Below are 21696 nucleotides of genomic sequence, written 5' to 3' on the forward strand. Positions count from 1 at the left end.
AACAAAGGGTTAAGTATCAACATTTACCCGTGTTCAGAGAGAAGCGAAAGAAGTTTCCGAAAATCTGAAAAACAGTCGTTGTATGTACCTATATGTTATGTTGTACATAATCGAAAATAAATATAAATACATCACAACATCACATACGTGGTATTTAAACGAATCCGCCACACACAAAATTACCAAATCAAAGCATGAAAACCTAAATAAAACAAAGATGGAACAAACGAGTTATAAATATAAAATCATTTGCTTTATTTTTTATGAATCTCGCTAACCCGTCGGGAAACAAGTCAATACCGAGCGTATTCTAAGCTCTCGTTAAATTGTTTCAGTCGCTGAACACTTTGAATATAATATTGAATATTTTCCATGCAAGCTCCGGAATGAAGGAAATATCTAGAAATTCCACGGGGACTGTGATGTTTGCAAACCTTTTTTTTTGCTGAAAAAAATAGTGAAAAACGGAGCAATATATTCAACTGCATCGTCGGCAGATATCTGTACCGCGGCGCAGACAGCGCGCCGACGACAGCAGCAGCAGTTTCTAACTAACTAAGCACAAAATCTTCTTTGGAGATTCACAACATGTATCGCGAAATAGCTCCATGAACTACTCAGCTTGTTTTCGTACAATATAATATTATCTGCGAATAAACAAAATATCAAAGAAAATTATCGGGCCATTGGGGCGAATGTGACCGATTTTCAGGCAAGCGGAAAGCGTCACACTCGGGGAGACGCATTATGCCGGGGAAAGTAGCTTGATCGTTGCATGCGTACTTGTATAGGCACCTACTATAGGTAAGTGCCTACCGCTTAAACCCATTTCAGGATGTAAGTACTTATATAAAAGGAAAGGCAATCCCAACCACTATTATGTGTTCGTCCGTTAGAAGTTAGCCACTTTCTTAACACGTTCTAAGCTTTCAACCCGAAACTTACGCGTAAATATCGTGTTCCCTCGCTCCGGTCTGTATTCATGTTTCATTCTCGTACAGTCAGAAACGTATCAAGTTGCCACACGAATAGTTCTGCATCGCACGTCCTAGCTTATAAATAAGTGGTCTAAAAGTACCTATTTTACGTAGACAAGTGGAATCCATCTACAGTGCTAACGTGAAGAGATTAGCCGCCATTATCGCTCCGAAATGAAACCTGAAATCACACGATACATTTCATGCAGCGACGACAAACGGAAACATCCATATATTCCGAGTTCTCCCGGCTATAGACAAAGTTGTGGGGCGGTCTCATTATTCTTGGCAGGGCCTCGCAGTAATAATGTCAGGCAGTCAGGCTGCTGTCGTCAAAAATAGACGAGACAAAATAAAGTGAAGTATTCAGTAGGCAATAAACGCGCGGCCGTCACGTCCCGCCCGCGGCTCCTCCGCCGCCTGCGCTCCTGGTCCCGACTCACGCACCAAACTAACTAATCATGTTTACACACGCAACTTACTCCCCTAACTTTTAAGGCTTTATGTACAAGTTTTACGAGTATTCTGCTATATTATTGTTTTGTCTTGTCGGTTGCTTACTTGCAACTTTTTTCATGATAAAGGTTATGATATTCGCTTATCGCAGTTGGCAACCTGACAGAAAGTTTATACATCGTGATACATTGCCAGGTTACTGTAAGGTACGTATCTAGGTACGTTGTACATAATTTTGTATGTACAACATTAACGAAGACGTTTTAGAATCACTGGCGGCGTCAATAAGCATTATGTTTAATCGGTAGGTCTGCACAGGAAAAGCCCGCACCCGCCAAACCGGAAAATGAACTCTCCCTAAAGCCGAAACACTCCGTATATTTCATTGTCTGCTAGTTGCTCTGAATCCTAACGCGCTTGTTATTTTGCCCGACTCTTTAATCGTGGAACTGTACGATTTTACAAGATTCAGCAGTTATTATTCGGTTTTACCACCGATTCGTGCAAACAGAAGTTTCCCTAACCAAGATTCTGCAAACGGTATCGATATAATTACCTATATCTATTGTTAAAACTGAATTCAACTGTTTTTTAAAAAAACAGCTAACTTTAAATATTGAAATAGTTTTGATACAACTTATTTTTATAAAATCCTATACTAAACCGAAATCATTAACTCACGCAAATTCAAAATACCGTTGAATCCTTCCTGTCCCGATACAATGGTACACTTTGCAGGTGTAGATTGTAACCGTAGTGGGCCGATATCCGACACCTACGTGTAACAGCGCCATTGACACACCGCTGAAGCAGTTCCACATATACATAGGTATTAAGTATACATAGTGACGCGACAGTCCATCTTGAGGCTGAATGGGTCCCGCAGGGCGCACTCTCCAGGAGTGTCGCCGTCATTGTCGCCAAGTTAATTTCCGGCGCACAGACCTGACACCTGACGAGCCGACAGTACCTAGCTCGGCTCAATACTCAATACGGCCCAATGCTACAACTGCAACACCTACACTAAACCACGCCCTAATCTATTTGAGTGTATTACAACGAGTACCAAAGAATTCTCTAAATTGGGAGCGCGTAATCGTAAACATGACTGAAGTGCTGAAAGTACCGCGTAATGTAAGTGGAGTTTCATCTGCTGCTTTCAATACCTCTCAAATTTCCGAAGTACCTAGTAGCTAAAAAAATAAAATCACGCCTGAAAATAAACGCAAGTCATTAAGTGTACCTACTCAAAGAATCAGAAGCCGACACAGAGGTAGAAGTGAATGAGGTTAATAAGCGGAAAACAGGGCCTAAACGCACAGTATAAATTACACATACACCCTTATCTCGTATATTGCCCCGCGTTTATCGCGGCCCAGGCTTGGCCAGACAACGTACAGGAAATTTTCCTTACTTTACTATAATTAAATCAAACACCAGCACTTTTTACTCTTGTAATTGTGTGTTTTTTTACTTGCTATTATTATGTTACATAAAATGGTCAATATAAGAAATACCAATATTATAATTACTTATATTTTACAAACAAGTAGATAATTTTAAACCTTAAGCTTTTCTAAGTACTTATAGTAGGTAGGGAATCTAGGGGATTTTTTTTTCATTCTCACCGTTGATATTTTTTCATAACGTTTATCGATCAGTGAACCCACTTGAAACCACAGGTCAATTGTTACTGACCTAGTGCTGCTTTAGGGTGCTTTTCCACCAGAGATGTGCTATGCAGCTATGCTGCGAAGATGTGATATCTACGCTACGAAAATATGTGACCGTTTCCACCAATACTACGCTAGGTAGCTGTGCGAGGAAGATGCGCTACGAAGATGCGCCGCCGCAAAGTAGCTGTGCGAGAAAGATGCGCATCTCGAGCTATGCTATGTATCGATAGTAGGGAAACGACGGGGGCGGCGGCGCCATAGCTACACCACTCGCGATGGTCCATAGCACATATCCATAGCACGCATCCATAGCACACATCCATAGCACGCATCATTCCATACAAAAAACATATCTTAGTTGAATCCGTTTCCACCAGTGCTAAGCTATGATTAACCAATAATATGATTGGTGGATATCAAACGCATCCATAGCATCGAAGCATAGCACATCTCTGGTGGAAAAGCACCCTTAAAGGCATTTATCGTGAAATCAAGGTTGGCGTTATTGATAGCGAGTTATTTGAGTTCTCTACTCGTGATAGTCAAAACACAAGGGCCCTCAGTATCACAAGTCATAAAGTTAACATCGTAATGTCGATCTGTTTAGTTACTGTGTACGTACATAATACTTAAACTTATCTATTATCAATTTATCTTTCACGTAATAGGGTAGTTTTCATGGTATGAGAATCTAAATGACCTATTAGACCGGTATTTAGAGAATCAAAAAGCCCTACTATACTGTTGCCTTCGCCTTATTATAATAATACCCAATCATTTTCCCTAGTATACTAAATAGTATATTAAATAGTCAAATTTTCGCACATTTTTAAAGTTTGCAAATAACGGAGTTCCAAGCACGGCGTAAATTCACTTCAATGAATAAATAATGGAGTCTAGCACCGCGCACCGACTCTCGCTCGAACTCCACTCGACCGTCCGTAGCGAGATTAGCGCCACATTCACAATGCGCAAACAAACTTTCAATCAAGCAACGGTTTATTTTATCACGTAATGTCAATTTCTTCTGGCCGAACACAATCTGCAACGCTGACCTGTGGAAAGTGTGCAAACAGTCGCCCATAGAGCAAGAAATCGCATTGCGAAAATGGAAATGGATCGGTCACACTATAAGAAGGGGAGCCGATAACATGGCAAGCATCGCTTTCGAGTGGAAACCGCTAGGAGGCCATCGGAGACGCGGTCGTCCCGTGCACACATGGCGGCGCACAGTGGACGGCCAGCTGCGAGCGCAAGGCCTGAGCTGGACGGAGGCCAGAGCGGTTGCTGAGGACCGGACGGCGTGGCGCACTCTCGTGAAGGCCCTCTGTACCACTGGGGTATAAACACGAGACATATTTAGTAGGCAAATATTTCATTTCCTGTTATGAACATCTATAAAATTTATCAGGCGTGTGGCCCTGCTAATATATTTCAAATTGTTGGGACAAAAGCTTTATTTATGACGTACCTAGTTGTATCAATCATGCCTGTCGGCTCTCGGAAGGACGCAGAGTTACATAAATCCTCACACACTCACTTCACTTAGTGCAGTCTAGCGAGCCCACAGCACAGAACACAACTAAATGCATTTACTTGCAAGGGTACTAGAGAGCAGAAGCCAGCAGGAACTGAGTAAGTATTTCAAGAAATAGATTAAAATTCTGTAACTGTAAAAAAAACGCTATAAATAAAAATTATAGATCTAATATTTCAGTTGCTTGTAATTTCTAATTATTAATTGTAACCAAATATTTACAGAATTAAACTTTCTGTTGCTTATCAACTAAAATAAATAATAAGTACCTACATCGAAAGATTACAGTACTTACATAAAGTACAAAGGGGTCGCTCTAGATTAAGCGCTAGTTCAGATATGGCAGAAACCGCGCGATTTCAGATTCGCATGGGAATCGCGCGGGTTTTATTTGTATGAGTTATTAAGTATTCGTTCAGACATACCCGCGCGGTTAATGAAAGGGCGGTATAAAACCGCGCGATTCGTAAACGTGCGATTCCCGCATGTCTGAACGAAGCCTAAAAACTATTTCATTCCCTTTTGTCAAGAGCTTTTAAGCTAGAGTAACTTAGTAAGTTCTTAATTTAATGTATTTAACACCTGTAAAATTTACTTATGGATGCAATAAAAGATTGAGTATTGAGTATTGAGAGTTCTCTATGCCTCCTTTGAAGTTTATTTGGGAAGCTGTGTTTAAGTTAGAGAACTTCCATATCTCTGAAACAAACAAATGTGTGTAGAGCAATATTTTTTTGCTGGAAAATGTACAATAAAAAATATTCATTTACTTTTCGGAGCTTCTGAAGACAGCTAACATTGGTCTTTTTCTGACTTTTGAGTATAGACAAAAAGGTACTTGCTTATCAGTTTATCCCTATATTATAATCATGTCACTAACCACTACGTCATTCGGTCGACCGAATGGCGCAGTGGTTAGTGACCCTGACTACTGAGCCGATGGTTCCAGGTTCGATTCCCGGCTGGGGCAGATATTTGTTTAAACACAGATATTTGTTCTCGGGTCTTGGATGTGCCCGTAAAATGGCAATAGGCTTGCCCCATATTACATTGGGACTAACATAACACTCTGGCGAAAAGTGGGTGCAGCAATGCACCTCTGCCTACCCCGCAAGGGAGTACATTAGTACAAGGCGTGAGTGCGTTTTTATTTTTATTTTTATAATCATGTATCATCACTTTCGTTTCACAATAAAACAATAAAATTCTATACGAGTACCTACTTAATTAATTAACGTAGGATAATTATCCTACGAATTTGTAAATCTTACCTTCATATATAAAAGCTTATTTATACGGAATTTCATTAAGAAGCCTTATTGAAGATCCAAGCTTTACATTTCCAACAATGAATCCAGTTCAATTCAAACTTCACCAATGAAAGGGGTTCGTCGTAATAACGTTCTAATCTGCGAACATCTATGTCATTTGTCAAACATTAACGAGCTTATGAGCTTAAAAGTTGCCTTTCGCTCTGAAAGTTAATTTAAGCCCTTACGGCGGGTAATCGTGGTCCATTCCCTTTAATCGTTTTTGTTGGAGTATCGGAATCACATCGAGGAGGCAGGGAGGGACTAATGTACCGTGATAATGACTTCTACAGCATTAGGTTTGTCGTCAACGGCTCACAGATATTTGTAGCTACAACATTTCGCACATTTCGAATCTCTTTGATGAGAAATGTGAAAGGGAGCAAATGGGGCCATGCAGATTAGAATAGACTGCACTGAAAAACCTGAAAATACCGGCGAGAATAAATGTAACCTTAAAAAGTTGACAGCTGTGTTTTTAGCATAATTGCAATAACTACTCTATAACTTGCAATATTTTTGAAACCGGTGGGGACAGTACCTTTACGAAGTATTTTAGAAACCGGAAAATGCAATAAATAGTAAATGAGAAAGTACTTTTAACATCTTCTTTCAGTGTATCACTGTCTAAAACGAAATTCTTCCCTCAACCGCGACCAACAACAAGTAAACATAAATACTTCTGACCGAAATCAGATTCCACATTGGTGCAGTTGGCTTCTCGCTTCAGCGCAAACTTGAAACACTAATTTGTCCCGGGTCGCTGAACGAATGCATTGAACGAATTTTCCCCTGGCCGTTCCAGGGTAGGTTTAGTACGGCGAGGGTAGCCGGCGGGAGCGGTCGCGCGGTCGAGTCACGTACGCAGGAGCGATTAAAAATCTCGAATCGGAATACGAATTCGGTAGGAAACGGTAGCGTTCTATTTTTAAAAGTGTTATGAATCAGTGTGTCCCGGATGCCTGCGGGAGCGAGCGGCGCTGAGAGCGGCCTGCAGGTGAGTGCCTGCGGTCTCCGGGGCTACCTATTGTCAGAGAGGATACTGCAATTCAATTTAAATACTACCTTTGTTTGTTTTTGTATATGTACAAGTTTCATATTGAATTGCATGTAGAATAACAATACGAATATATGTAGGCTTTATAATAAGTTTATAATACTTACCTACTGAATGTTGTGAAAAAATTAAGAATTAACTTACTGCTCTTAACATGATACTTACAATCATTATTACTCCTGTATTGGACTAACTGCCCGCTGCTTGGTACCTCACCGCTTTTTCGGTCCCTTCATGGCTCCCATCCCATGCCGCACTTGACCAATCGCATCGCTTCCCCGGCCCGCAACCTTAATTACTGATTATCATCGGACATAGGTGCGTTATTATTACAATTACGCAGTTGCATTTTATATAGTTACGTAAATAATAATTAATTGTATTCCTCTACGCGTTTATTATCATGTACCTTAGTACTTATACTTACCTAACAGAGTACAGACACCTGAAACACTGAATAGAATTTGGCGCCAGAATCTAATAAAATGAATTAAATATGACTTAGGGGAACAATGGGCTGTGTCAGTCTGAAAAATATTGTTTTCATTATTTCTGATGATGGACGAAAAATCGCATGTCATCATGGATTATGATGATCATAAATCCTCATTTCTCTTGGATGCTCCACCAAATATTAAAAAAGTTTACCCAAAGAATGTCAACATTTAATCGTAATGGAATGAAATTGCTTAAAGATGTTCAGATGAAGATCTGTTTATGTTTTGGCTAATAAAATATGCAAATTATTTAATTTCGTAACACGTGGGTCGTACTAGGAGTGGTCTTGTATCAGATCACATGAGGTCAAAAGCGCCTCCTACTAGGTCAGTTTTTGTGACTGCTGTCACGTAGGCGTTTTGCCCAACTAACGCAGCAGCCTATACAATTAAACATCGAATGGGGTTTTCAAATAGTTTTATATAAAACAAGCTAAGGAAACAATGGCCAAGGTATATGTTTACGATAAAAAACATATTAATATGTACAATTTCATCATATTACTATTTAAGTAGCTACGTACCGGTAGGTATCTATATTTAATTGAAATAATTGAAAGAAAAGAATTTATCTTTCGGTTCTACCTTTTTTGGCATAAGTTTTTTTTGCCTAATCTCGTATTGCATAGTAACGTTTGGTCAAAGTCTCGTTACGCCGAAAATCGTATGGCATAAATCTCGTTTAGTAAAAAGTTATTTCGCATAACATTGTTTAGCCTAATAATGGTATGGCCAAATCTTGAATAGCCTAATAATGCTATGGCATAGGTTTATACAAAGTAATAATATTCGTTTGGCTTTAACTTTGACGGAGCGTCTCCCTACATAGCGCAAACTGGTGCCTTGTATTGTTTCCGCTGTTTGGAAAACGCTCCGCTCCGCTTCGCTGCGCTCCGCTTTGGTTTTGATGAACATGTGCACCTAACACGCTCCTCCTCGCTTTGCTCGTCGTCGCACCTATTTTTATGTTTCGATCTCATGGGGTTTGTAATAATTATATTGGTCGTTAACTTTCGATTTATTGATCATACAATATCGTGATTTTCGGGATGTAGGAGAAAAATACCACAATTTGTACATTTACTACATACTTAATATATTATTTATTAAAATAACATTAGGAGAAACAAGATTATACATAGGTATAGACGAACATAAATTTGAGCAAACGAAACTTAGGTGTTTAAAGATTGTGCCTAAAGAGTTTTAGACGAAACGAGCCTTATGCCACATAAGTCTTGGCAAAGTGATGGTTCGGCCAAAAAAGTTTAGACCATACGAGTTATGCGAAATGAGTTTTGGTCAATAAAGATTATGCCAGATGAGCGGAACCCTTATCTTTCTTTACCTCCGTATATATCCTCACTACACGGTTTCAACAGGCCTATTTCAGCTTCTGAGTCTGTTCAAGCAAATTATACCTAATTCATAATTTATCCGGGAATAGCTATCATAAAACGGTGAACAAACGTGCTTGCTTTATTAAGGCTTTAATATTTTAAAAGATTCATATTCATACGTTTTATAAAGGAGCTGTTACTTGGCAGTTAACGATTATGTTCTCATCGTATCCAATAATGGCGGGCACCGTCAGCGCCACATTTTACATGGCACATTACCTTTAACACGAGCTTGATAACGTTCAGTATATCATTTATGTACTTATGCTTTATAGGGTGGCCCTATATATAATATGTAGGTTATTAAGTGCTACACCTGAGTATATAGGTAAGAATTCCCAGTACATCAGTGTACATTTTCGGAGGGGGATATTAAATTTTCAACCAGAAAGGTTTCCGGAATCTGCCGTAAACTGGTTAATAAACAATGTAATGGTTTTCACAAGTATTTCAAGGCGGCGTAAAACAGGAAGAGTTATTACATTTTATAGGCGAACATTTCGGCAGCAGGTAAACCTGATCTCTTGTTTAATTTGTAGTTATTTGCGTGTAATTTTCATACAGAATAAACAGGTGTTGGTGACTAGTTCGTTTTTTATAGGTACTTACATGTAGGCACACTACTGATTTAGATTATCGGTTCATTGTAGAATTGGAAGACTTTGGTAAAACATCCAATGACACAATACAAGGCTGTGAATATAATTAAATTCGATAAATGTGGACAACAGACCATGGCCGTGAAACGAGTTCAAATGTCGGTCAGTGAATAAGTAAGCTTTAATCGAAAGGTAAAGTCAGCTAAGTAGATAGGTGTCCCTCAAATATTTATAATCAAAACTAGTTTAAAAAAAAACACGCACTCACGCCTTGTACTAATGTACTCCCTTGCGGGGTAGGCAGAGGTGCATTGCTGCACCCACTTTTCGCCGGAGTGTCATGTTAGTCCCAATGTAATAGGGAGCGGGCCTATTGCCATTTTACGGGCACATCCAAGACCCGAGGACAAATATCTGTGTTTAAAGTTTAAATGCACAGTTCAGGGATGTACAGACTTATCAAGACTAGGGGCCACTCGGACAAATTATGAACTGATGGCGGGCCGCCAGAAGTATAGCTAATTAAAGATAATAAAGAATTGGTAATGATGTTCAAATTGAAAAAGAATTGATTTATTTTGAAGCGTGGCACTAAACACAATCGTTTTTTTATTTATTTGGCTGAAATTTACATGTAAAACTGCTTCCAAACATTCGTTTGCAAGGCGGTTTCGATTTTTGTCGATTTAGTAATGAAAAGGTATGTTCACATATATAGGTAAAAATTTCAGAGCAGAGTTTATACGCAACTCTTTGTATGTATTTTCATCAATGCAGCGGTAAGCTAAGCTATTTTCTTTCGTTGAAGTTGTTGCGTAAATCTTGGTCGTTTTGAATTTTGTCATTTTTTTACTGCATTGATCAGGATTTTAAAGTTCCTGGAATCCCTTTGGAAAAGCAAAAATTATAATTTCTTCTACTTATTAAATTAAGAAATCGTTCCAGTGTCAATTCACGACTTAGCCACCTTATTTCTGTATAATACTTAGAGTATATATTTGTATAATAGGTACAATAAATCTCTATATTCGCTTTCGATGTCATCAAGGAACTGTTTGATTTGCGTGTGATTGAGTACTTTTCGAACATATTTTTTTAGAATTTAGTAAATATTATTTGAATGTACGACAATTATTCTTGCTGTCGGCGGGCCACCAGTATTCGATCGGCGGGCCGCATGCGGCCCGCGGGCCGCGGTCTGTGCATCCATGGTTTAAACAAATATCTGCCCCAGCCGGGAATCGAACCCGGGACCATCGGCTCAGTAGTCAGGGTCACTAAACACTACGCCATTCGGTCGCCACTACGCCAAGTGCTTATATTCAAATCGAATGACGTTAGATGTTTATAATAATAGGAGTATGTACAGTATGTAGGCCTCTATTGCATTTATTTTGCAATTTTAACTAACAACTATAGTAGTCAAGTGTATAGTGAAGGAATGGAAACTCATTACTCATCCAACATAGCCCAATTATAATTATGTCGGCAGCGTTATTTGATTCTTACCTGATTATTTAAGTTCTGCACTCAAATTAATTAGCAAGCATATAATTACCCTTGCTTTAGTCAATCGTGGTCATTTTAACGATTTGTCAATAGATTGCGCTGACATTGTTCAGCCGTGATGTCCATGGGCGTGTGACCCACTGAGAGTTGCGAGGATATTCGTCCACTGGTTTCGCAACATTCAAAACCAGCACAACCTTGGACCAGTTCAAGAGTAACCCTGCTCTACACAACATTTTCAAAAATCGACCCTGACGCAAATCCGAAACGGCGCACTTTAATGGCTCTTGAATAAAACAGAAAGACCAAATATGCCTCCTTTCCCCACCCTTTGTAGGCAGATATTTGAAAAATCGCGCTAAAGTTTTTCAATAAAAGCCGTCTAAAGTGAAATTCACTTTGGAGCGATCAGAGAAGCGATCGTATTCGCATAAAGCATCATGAGCTGCCGGGGGGCGGGTGTTGCGAACATTTTTCCGCGAGGCAGGAAACGTCTGGGAGCTTCCGCCACACCACGGCTCATACTCGTACCCTCATGCCGACACATCAACCTACAAACTCACATATTGAATATTTTCCATTTCAAATAAAATATCGTGTAAACCAACATGAACCCAACTCATACTCCATGTACAATCCATGCTGGTATAGGTAGGTACAGTATACATGATATTGATAGCAATTCAATATCCACCGCTGATGAAGCAATTATTAAATCACTCTGGTAATCAGGTTGCGATTCAGAGTGATCGCTGAAAATATAGTTTAAATATAATATAAGAAGCACAGGAATCAGGATATAGATTGGCCCGTATTCATAACTCAAACTTATAACCAATATGAACTCATACCATTGGTCTATTTTTATTTAGTGAGCACTCTTGATTCCAATGCCAAAGTAAACAGAAAAATACCTAGAGCATCTATTTTGTAACCACACAGTTTTCGGTTACCTATTGGTGGTTTTACAAATGTGCCTACTTAACTATACAGTTATTTTAACTTTTAGTCTTTCAACCTTTCAGGTAAGTACCTAATCGAAGTTTCAGGATTTTAAACATTTGCGTAAATCAAATTAACCAAAGAATTCAGTAGTGTAGTATATTAAAAGGCATAGTGGAGCTCGTGGAAATCAGCTAGTAACCTAATAATAATAATTACAGTATGTAACCCCTAGGCTGGGTCAACACTAGTAGCTAAACTGAAATTGTATTTACCTAAGCGTTTAATTAACATTGGTCTTGAGTCTTGAGTCTTGACTCTTGCCTAACAAAACTCGAAACTACCGTTCCGTAAGTTCTAAGGCTATACAATTGTTTAAACGGACCACTACTGTTTCTGCTTGTGAAATGTAGCACCAATAATCAATAAATCAAGGCAAAACCTACTGATGATAGAAACTTTTGATCGCGTCGGTGAAAAATATAAGAGCTACAAAAACTAGTGTTTGTCAACCGGGTGACATGATTGGCTAGTCAGAGTAGCGACAGTCGCTGACTACCCAGAACAGTGTATGGAACAGATGATTAGAGGAGGTTGCTCCTTTCATGCAGTCGTGCACCCCAATTAGAGCTGATTCTAATTGCCCCTCAGTTTTGGAAGTGACTGCAGGCAGGGACATACACACAATTTAATACTTAACTTAAGCAGTTAAGCAATACACTGATAGGCTAGCTATATTCCGAAATGTCGAGGTAGCGAAACTCGTAGTCTGACATTAAGTCCGTAGTACCTACGACCTACTAATCGTAACAATAATTCTACTCGTGATAGAGGAATGTGATTGCAAAACTCGAATTCATGAATGAGATTATACTTAGGTAGGTACTGGTGTTCAACAACCTTGTTTGTGCTCGAGCTTAAAATATTCACACATTTTTGCATCTAATAACATAAAATAACACAATACAATAAGATGTTTCCAAATTTTCATTCCACAAACTGAGCAGATTACGTTTTGCGGATTATTTTTTATTTGCATGTTTCTGGCGGAATAAAGCTTTAAGGTTGTCGAGTTTTGTTGAAATACATATTTCGTGAGAATTTTAACATAATATGTAGGTATGTAATAATTCTCTTGTTCTCTCTACACTGAATGGTGTACGAGTATTATTGTCAATTCAAGGTACATCAAGGACTTACAAACTTGTAGGCTGCTCGGTGTGAGCTGCAAATGTGCATGATACAGGTTGTTGTTAAAATGGAATACTAAGCCGAAAGGGGACTCAATAAGTTGTAGGTGGAAAAAAATTTTTCAACAGTCATCAGGTAAAAAGAAAAAAAATACATAGGTAGGTACATACAAACATGAATTAACAACAGAAAGCTCCTTTGTCCATAAGTAGATGTATTTTTAACCACAGAAGCTGGATTTCGATTTCACAAAACTTTCTGAACGTAAAATCGACAAAGCTTTGTTTTCTTTCAAACCCATTATCTTAGATAAAGTCTTACTCCTAAGTTAAAAGCGTTTTGTTGTTTTTACGGAAAGACCAGCTAACTGCTCTTAGTTGGTGGTTAAAACTACTAAAAGTAATGATTAACTGATTTCTTTTCCCTGATTATACTTATTTAATTTGCCTATTTATTTTATCGTTTTCTAGTATGAATCTATTGAACTATTTTTTTTATTACAATACAAATTATATTCGTCGTAAACACAGCCTTCAAAAACAAATGGGATACATTACTGAATATGAACACAACTTTACAAACTTTTCAACTTCTGTTAGTAACCACGCCGCCGCCGTCATCACTGAAGTCCGATAGACGCAGCACTTCACGCACTTTTATATTTTGCTTCCGGCTTTTCCGCAAGTGTTTAGTGGTGGCGCGGACTCTACACGCGAGTGCTCGTTCACCAGACGTCGATTCGAACTGATAGTCATCAATTCCTTGTTGCAGTAAGATCACCAACATGGCTCGGTCAGCCCCGAAGCTGGCCCTGGGCGTGATGGAGCGCGTGCGGCACGGGCGGGCGGCCTCAAGAGCCCCCGACGCGCCCGCCGCCGCCGCCACCGCCGCGCCCCCCACCGCCGCCACCATCGCCGGGCCCCCGGCCAACGGCAAGAGACCCACACCCATCGTCATATACCCTACAGGTCAGTATGCTAGAAGTGACTCATCATCATCATCATCATCATCAGACAGACATAGGCCTCTCAAAAAACACGCCACTGGATGCTATCTATATCTTTCCGCATGCAATAATTACCAGCCACCTTTCGGGTGAAATGAGTGCTAGGCTTGGGGGAGCCAGGGACTAACACCGGCACCAACAATATGTGCTGAAAGAGCTACGATTTCGACTATAAAATGCACCTACCCAGACCAACTAACTGCAGATACGAGTAGAAACACAGAGAGAGCTGAACTAAAGATTACTTTAAAATGTTGAAGTGTTAGTGCAGCGGCGGCGGTGGCGGCGGGGAGCGAGCTGCAGGAAGACATTAATTCCGATCCGACACCGGCAAACACATACTGAGCTGGAAAACTTTTCTACTTACCGACGAACTGAGAACTCTCACGTTTACCAGCTAGGCACATATATATGTATGGGTAATATTATTAAATAGATAAACCTTCATCATCATCACCTCGTATATATTCTTTCACTGATGGACATAGGCTTCTTCCAAGGAACACCACAATAACACCCTGTCCTCGGCCTTCCTCATCCAGCTACTACCACTACCTTGCTACCTGTGTAAGATCGCCGCATCGATCCAGCGGATCAGAGGGATTTTACCAACGAATTAAATACCAACAATCTTTGGGACAGATAATAAATATGAATAGGTACAGTATCAAAGCTCTCTGTAGATTGATTTCAAAACAAACACATGCCTAATACCCACTCAAATGTAAAGCTCATTTCATTACACCGGTGCGCGGTGTCGAAATAGCGAATCCTAAAGTCCAGTTTAAAATTCCACTCATGCGAGTGGAAAAAGCAATTAGCGGTACAGTAGCGGCCGTGTCCACTGTGTACAATGGCCCTCCAGCTCTCACACATAGGACCAACCAAAGAAAACTGATTTATTTCATTCACTTTCGTCTACGTGTTAGGGTTTAATTTCCTTTTTGTTAGGTTTGCTTTCGTTCGACGCGAAATGTACCGAATAGGGAAGTGGCTAAAGCTGTTAATTTAATGCAAGGAAAGGATGGCTGGCTAAGTTTAGCTATTAGGTGGGAATGGCTGTGACTGCAACGTTCGCAACACTGGCAGGAGCCGCCGGGGAAGATTTCTTTTTCTATTTCACGAAGCTAGGAAATTAAACTAAAGCGAGTCAAGTTCAAAGGAAGAATAACTAGGTAATTATTAAAACATCGAGCTCTACATTTTATTTTATTTTTCTTTTGTAAATTTTTATTAATATCTATAAGTATACTTAATACCTACCCAGAGGCACATTCATACATTGCATGTACTTCCTTGTGAGGTAGGCACAGGTTAATTAATGTCGGACCTACCTTACTTGATTAACACATATCTACCAAATGTGGGTAACACCGTAAACCCGACCATTTTAAGGGGACATCCAAGACAAACCCAATCTTAGTACTAAACCTGCTACATCAGCATCGTTCTATCGCTGGCTCCCTTGAGTGACCTCTCACTACCCCTTTGGGGATTAGAGTCGTAAGCACTCAAAATACCACAGAAAATATGAAATTGTAGACAAACTTCAAAGACTTAGAGTTAATCTAAAACTTTCTAACATGCAGTTTTCGTCGAAAATCTAGTTGGATGGAACATTGTATATGGTGGAAGCAAGTGCATGCCAAACGCAACTACCCGGCCCAGTGAGCGCAAGTATTCGAAGTTCCCCGGGTCGTGGAGGGCTACACTAGCTTGACAAAAAACTAACGAACGAGCCCTGCCTTGCATAGAGTCGTGGTTAGCGCAACGCGGCTCTGAAACTTCGTTTTTCGTAATCTAGAGTGAACCCCGTGAGCTCGTGACGGCGGCGGCGGCGGCGCTCAGCCTCCACTTTGTGTTTATAAAGTGTGGCAACGTGACATTATTAGGTTTTGGTATTGGTAGGTAGTGTGGCCTGTCGATAGTTAACCATCGTCAATACGTCGATAGTAGGGGTTATTGTGAGATTTCAATAGTATGGATTAGGTACTTTGTATCGGTACTATTACGTAAGTACTACTAGATTATATTTTTCAGGGTAACCCAAAAGTATATTTAGTATTAGGTAGTTATAGGAGTTGTAAGTTTAATGGTTCAGAATCACACCACCTCACTGTACATGTAGCTTTTGACTACATTGTCACAATATTCGACACGGTACCCGTCGTTTGAAAGTCTATCTTTCACTTTGAAGATATTTGTAGGTTGCTAAGCACCAATTTTTTGAAATAAATTGTGTCGTTTAAAATAATAATTTCGCTCTCTTCTAAACATTTACATTTAGCTGTTTAGTACCTTCAGAGGAGGACTTACACTGCTAATCCTAGGAAATTAATGGGCAACAGGGAAAATGGTCTTTCCTCAAGCTCGTAATTTAAATAGCACTTTACTATTTGTTTTTGTGAAACAATTCATTAATTTCACCCGTCCTTCCTCGTTTATCTTTTGCCTGTCAGATAGTAGAGCCATTATAACTTTGCCCAAGGGACGAGTTAAGAAGAAAAGCTGCGTAAAACTGTCTTTATTTTATAATTAGCAATCGTTAGTTTGCAAAAAAGTCGGATGGCTAAGTGATTCATAATATTTTTCACATATTCTATTCTTGAAGAGATCGCTATAAGAGGTAAATTCGCCCTTTGTAACCTAAACAATATGTTTAAACTTGTTTACTTTATTATTTTAATATTAACATTGTTAAATCTTTGAACTGGAAAAAACGGGACTTTTTAACATAAGTACACATATTTTAAAATAATTTTAAGTACTTACTTAATATATTATGTACTGACTTACATTTTAAGTCAGTATATACATATCACTCTCCTCCTGGTATGCAGAAGAACCTAGAGTACATTAATGAACACACATAACTAATGCGCCTCAGGGACATCTAGAAAACCGATTACTTATACTCCATCTTCCCTTGTCATGTCTGAAATACGATCCAATCTCTATGAACAAAGCTGAAAATAGATTTCCTTAAAGCCGGATACAATAAAGACAAACGGTCTGTCTTCTTCGCGAAACATATAAAAACCCACATAAACATAAAGGAACATGAAATCACTTAACCCTTTTGTGAAAAAATCTCTCTACGACCTCCGATACAAGGAACTCTCTTATTCCGAATTTTCCAATAACAGCCGACGGCCATTTCGGGCGTCCCTTTACTATCATTGGAAACTACATGTAGGAACAATCCCGCTCCCACCAACCTACCTACATGCTCTGAGTATAACAGAAACAATGCGATACACAGCAGCAGGCCTGTTCCAAAATACGACAAAGTGCTTCATGAATGAATCATGAACAACAACTGCTATTCAGCAACTTTGCAAACGAACAACAAAAATCTTGAACCCGGAAAAACGTTTAAGTTAGTCTGTAGAGGTAGTCGGTCTTATACATACCTATACATATAAATAAAACAGAAAAGGCGATGTGTATGTATAAACTCAGCGCTTTCATTTTAAGATAGGTAATAGGCGTTGACATAAGAATAGCTGGTTGGTATGTGTCGATAATTTTTGATTCATCTATTTTCCACTCAGGATCAAACTGTTAGCGCAGGGGATGAGTCATTACGCTAACTGTCCCTACATGTTATATGTATTTACTTCGATGATGAATACGTGTGTTTGTTGCAGTGTCGCCGGAGTCGATCGTGGTGCCGATAGTGTCGTGCATCTTCGGGTTCCCGCTGCTGGCGCTCACCGTCATCTGCTGCCTGCGCCGCCGCGCCAAGCTCGCCAGGTCTAACATGTTTATTTAATAAGTACTCAATAAGTCTTCTTGTTATCGTGTTGGTGACAAATACTGGAGCTGAACTAGGGTTTGTCACCGTGGTCAGGATTACCCAGTTAGATCAGTTTTCAGTCGCTGTCTCTCGGTCATGGTGCGCCCAATTTTATTTATTTTAATGTTAAGTATTTTAGTAATGAAACAAATGTCCATAAAAAATATGTAAACGACCAACAGTACATTCCTTGCATTAGGTGCCTACATACATAGTTGGGTATTGAAATATTGACGATAATAATTTCATTATTATGACCGTAGTGCAACACAAAGGACGATAATTTGATCTTTACCGAACAAACGCTTCTACACTATGTATTAATGTATCCCTCCAAGTCCACTTAACCGAGAAACTCTGAGAGAATGTAATTAAAATAAATAAGTGGTATAAAAATACTGAGAAAACTCCTCGTAGTAAACGTCTCCGCTTTCCCACTTTCTTGTTATAAAACTAGATTACTCTATTTAGCTAATTGCAATTACACGGGATTAAGAAAAACTCCCGCGCCAAGGATTAAAATACGCAACGAATACTAAAGGGGGAGGATAGTCTTCTTCTTCTGGTCAGCGACTGAACAGGGTGCGCCGGATGTATACCTATAGAACCGATGATATGTCACTGAGAAGGCTCCTTTCGTGCACCACCACCGGTCTGATATATCTCATTAAGTCCATCGATATTACTTAAGACTTTGGTTGATACAGCTGGTCCTTTTACCGAATGTAAACGCCTTTACTGAAGGAGCTTTTTGCTCAAACCTAAAACGAGCATACCTTTAAGTCGCCCCATTCAGTCTAGTCTGGGGCAAAAAGTTACTTCAGCGTCATCGGTAAATATAAATAGCATTAGGTCGAATGTCATTAGCAACCTGTTACCACTGTCTGAACGTATGCCCTTCTACAGGGAGCGCGCCCGGCGGCGCAACTGCGAGCTGGACCGCGGGGAGCTGTCCGTGGTGCGCCTGTCCCCGGTGAAGGCGCGGCTGCGCGCCGTGAGCCTGGTGCGGCCCCCGCGCGCCGCCGAGCTGGACACTGTGCTGGAGGAGCGCTCCGACCCCGAGCAGACCACGCTCTCGCAGGTACTTGCAAATGGATAATATGTGCGGACATCTCCAGTGACCATCCGATCCCAAGCTAGTCGGAGCCTGTAATATGGGTATCGGAACTATCGGACAGCTGATATATCTTACATATTAAAACCCAAGAACCATATACATAAGGAGAGTGGCTGAGAAGTAGCAGGTATGCCACCAGCTGATGTATATCACTGGTAAGTATGAGAATAATTAATGTTGAGCTGACCATACTCGCCAAGAGACTGCTTACTTGCTTATATAGGCCTAATAGGTTAGTCGGTCATAGCGAAACCACTAAAGCATGACCATGATTTATCAATTGAGAGAAGACGCTCCTTAAAATACGAAACAAATTCCAATTTAAATAAATTGCCTATTGTAACTTGCAATTCATTAGTAGGTGTGCGATACACGAGTATGTTCATTAGAAGTTACAAAGGCTCGGTCTAGACAAATTACCTGGTTGACATTGAATTAATTGTATGACACGGAGCGTGTGGCCCTAACATACCGTCATCTTCATTTAATTTGTAAAAGTGGGTCAGTGACTCTCCATTGTATATTTAGGTGTTCAAAAATGTAAAAGGTTACATCGGTCGGTAGGCCTGTGTAGCCACTGGAAGGCTGCGTGTATTGCTAATAGGGTCGTGCGCATTTTATATGGGTATTGTCCTGCTGGGATTTGAGACCTTTGTACATGTTCGAGTATATCCCAGATCACGCTAAACCCGCACAGTGAGTGTGAGAAATAAAATGTAAGCATGTATTTGGTCTCTACAATATTTGTGATGATGATGTGAGCGGTTGTCTGTGTCAGGTGGAGACGACGCCGGACCGCGAGGTGGGTGCGCTGCTGTGCGGGGGCGGGGGCGGCGGCGGCGGGGCCGCGCTGGCGGGGGCGCTGGGGGGCGGCAGCTAGCGGCGCGGCTCGGCGGCGGTGGGTGCGCGCTCGCCGCTGTGGGCCGCGCTCACCAGCCAGCCGCTCGACGAGGACGACGACCCCGCCGCCGACGACAGCTAGCCCCGCCTGGAGGAGCACGTCGTCGCCGACATCGGCGAGCGGATGAAGCTCTTCCTCGACATACCCCTGCGATTCTAAACACAATCTAGCGATGGACTACCGACGTGACCTCAGTTCGAGAGTCAATCGAACAGTGCTGACTCATGGTTCCCGTTAAGTGACAAGTGACTCGTGTAAATGATGGACCTTAAATAAATGGCTTCGGCCCGACACGCCTACGCTTACAAAAATATCATATAGATGGATAGACGTATTTGAATATGTAGTACACGATAGGTCAAGTAGCTGTCGGCGGCGTGTAGTACGTAGAGGGCTTTCAGTCGTCCCTGCAGGCGCGGGGCGCGCCCAGGGCAAGTGGAAATGGGTCACACACACAGCTGAAAAAATAGATACTGTTGGATTATCGAAAGTTTATAACGGCTTATTTATATTTGTAAAAAATACTTAGGTGTTGTATGGGATAGATGGGTCTTCAAAGTGTTCAATATCATATCGGCGAAATAAAATTAAAACGAGAACCTTCTATTACGAAATGAAAATGTTGTAATTCTATGTAGGCGTTCGAGCGAGAGTGTGCATAATCTAAACAATCAATGTACAAATAAGTCAAAGCAACGCGATTTATAATCAGCCTCTAGCTACTGTCAGACATTTTCATAAAGAGGTAAAGGTTTTGGAGGCTCCCCAGTGACCAAGCATTTAGAATCGTAGGTAGCACTTAGATTAAAAGAAAAGCAAAAGATTGTATTTAAGTGTATTGAATATAGATTTATTACCTACTGAATAGATGAAACTTGTCAATGTGATGTCGTTAATGTTATTGAAGAATGTATCAATGTAATAAATGTCCACATCTCAGTAAATCGTTGCGATATGTAATCGTTCGATTCTCCGTATGTAGTACCCACCTACCTGCCTACGTAGCTAGATACCTACTCTCTGAAGAGATTGTAATCACTGAAGTTACTCAAAGCCCTTTTGTAGTTCTGCCCTTCAATGCACACCTTTCTATTAATATTAATATCATAAGTATATTATGTGGCTTCATCGAATTATGAATAAGTTTTTAATTTATTTGTCGTTGTAATTTCACAATCATAGATTTATTGTAATTTATTAAAAGATTAAATTATTATGTTGATGTAAGTATTTGTTTTTTTATAACTTCTTATTACGTACTTCGGAAATTGGTGTCGGTCTCATAGCCCCACTGGGCCCATCTGGCAAATTGGCTTACATCGCCATTTTTGCGGAATGTGCCTATCGACTGTTATCAAACTGTAATAACTGTCGGTGTCAGCGCGGTCGCCAGCTGACAAACTGTCTGCTGTACTCGAAAAATACCTCAAGAAATAACAGCTTATATATGAAAAGTATAACAAAAGGATCTTTAACCGAACGAGAACATCTCGATTAATAACATCGACTCTTTTTCATCCCGCAGCATTTTCTGTTCTACTATTGCCATAGACCAACGAACAGTCGAACAGTTATCACATACCAACCCCGTTACCTTCTAACTACCAATATAAACGCGAAATTGGGGATTCCTGCGCCTTTGATTGAAGCCGTCAATTTTCAGAATTACAGGAATTTTCACCAAACAGTAGCATTGCAGGTGTGGTATTGGTGTCTGTTGGA

General features: G+C 40.2%; 1 protein-coding gene across 1 annotated transcript; it reads left to right on the top strand.

Annotated features, from left to right (window-relative positions):
* The first annotated feature begins 6723 nt into the window (after window positions 1–6723).
* Window positions 6724–21201, top strand: LOC119691285. Its single transcript, XM_038108479.2, has 5 exons — window positions 6724–6953; window positions 13923–14119; window positions 17808–17913; window positions 18863–19037; window positions 19852–21201. Exons 2-5 carry the CDS (start codon window positions 13936–13938, stop codon window positions 19951–19953), a joined length of 567 nt encoding a protein of 188 aa, XP_037964407.2. The 5' UTR covers window positions 6724–6953; window positions 13923–13935; the 3' UTR covers window positions 19954–21201.
* Window positions 21202–21696: the final 495 nt, after the last annotated feature.

The sequence above is a fragment of the Plutella xylostella genome, chromosome 15 (assembly GCF_932276165.1).
Source record: "Plutella xylostella chromosome 15, ilPluXylo3.1, whole genome shotgun sequence".
NCBI lineage: Eukaryota > Metazoa > Arthropoda > Insecta > Lepidoptera > Plutellidae > Plutella > Plutella xylostella.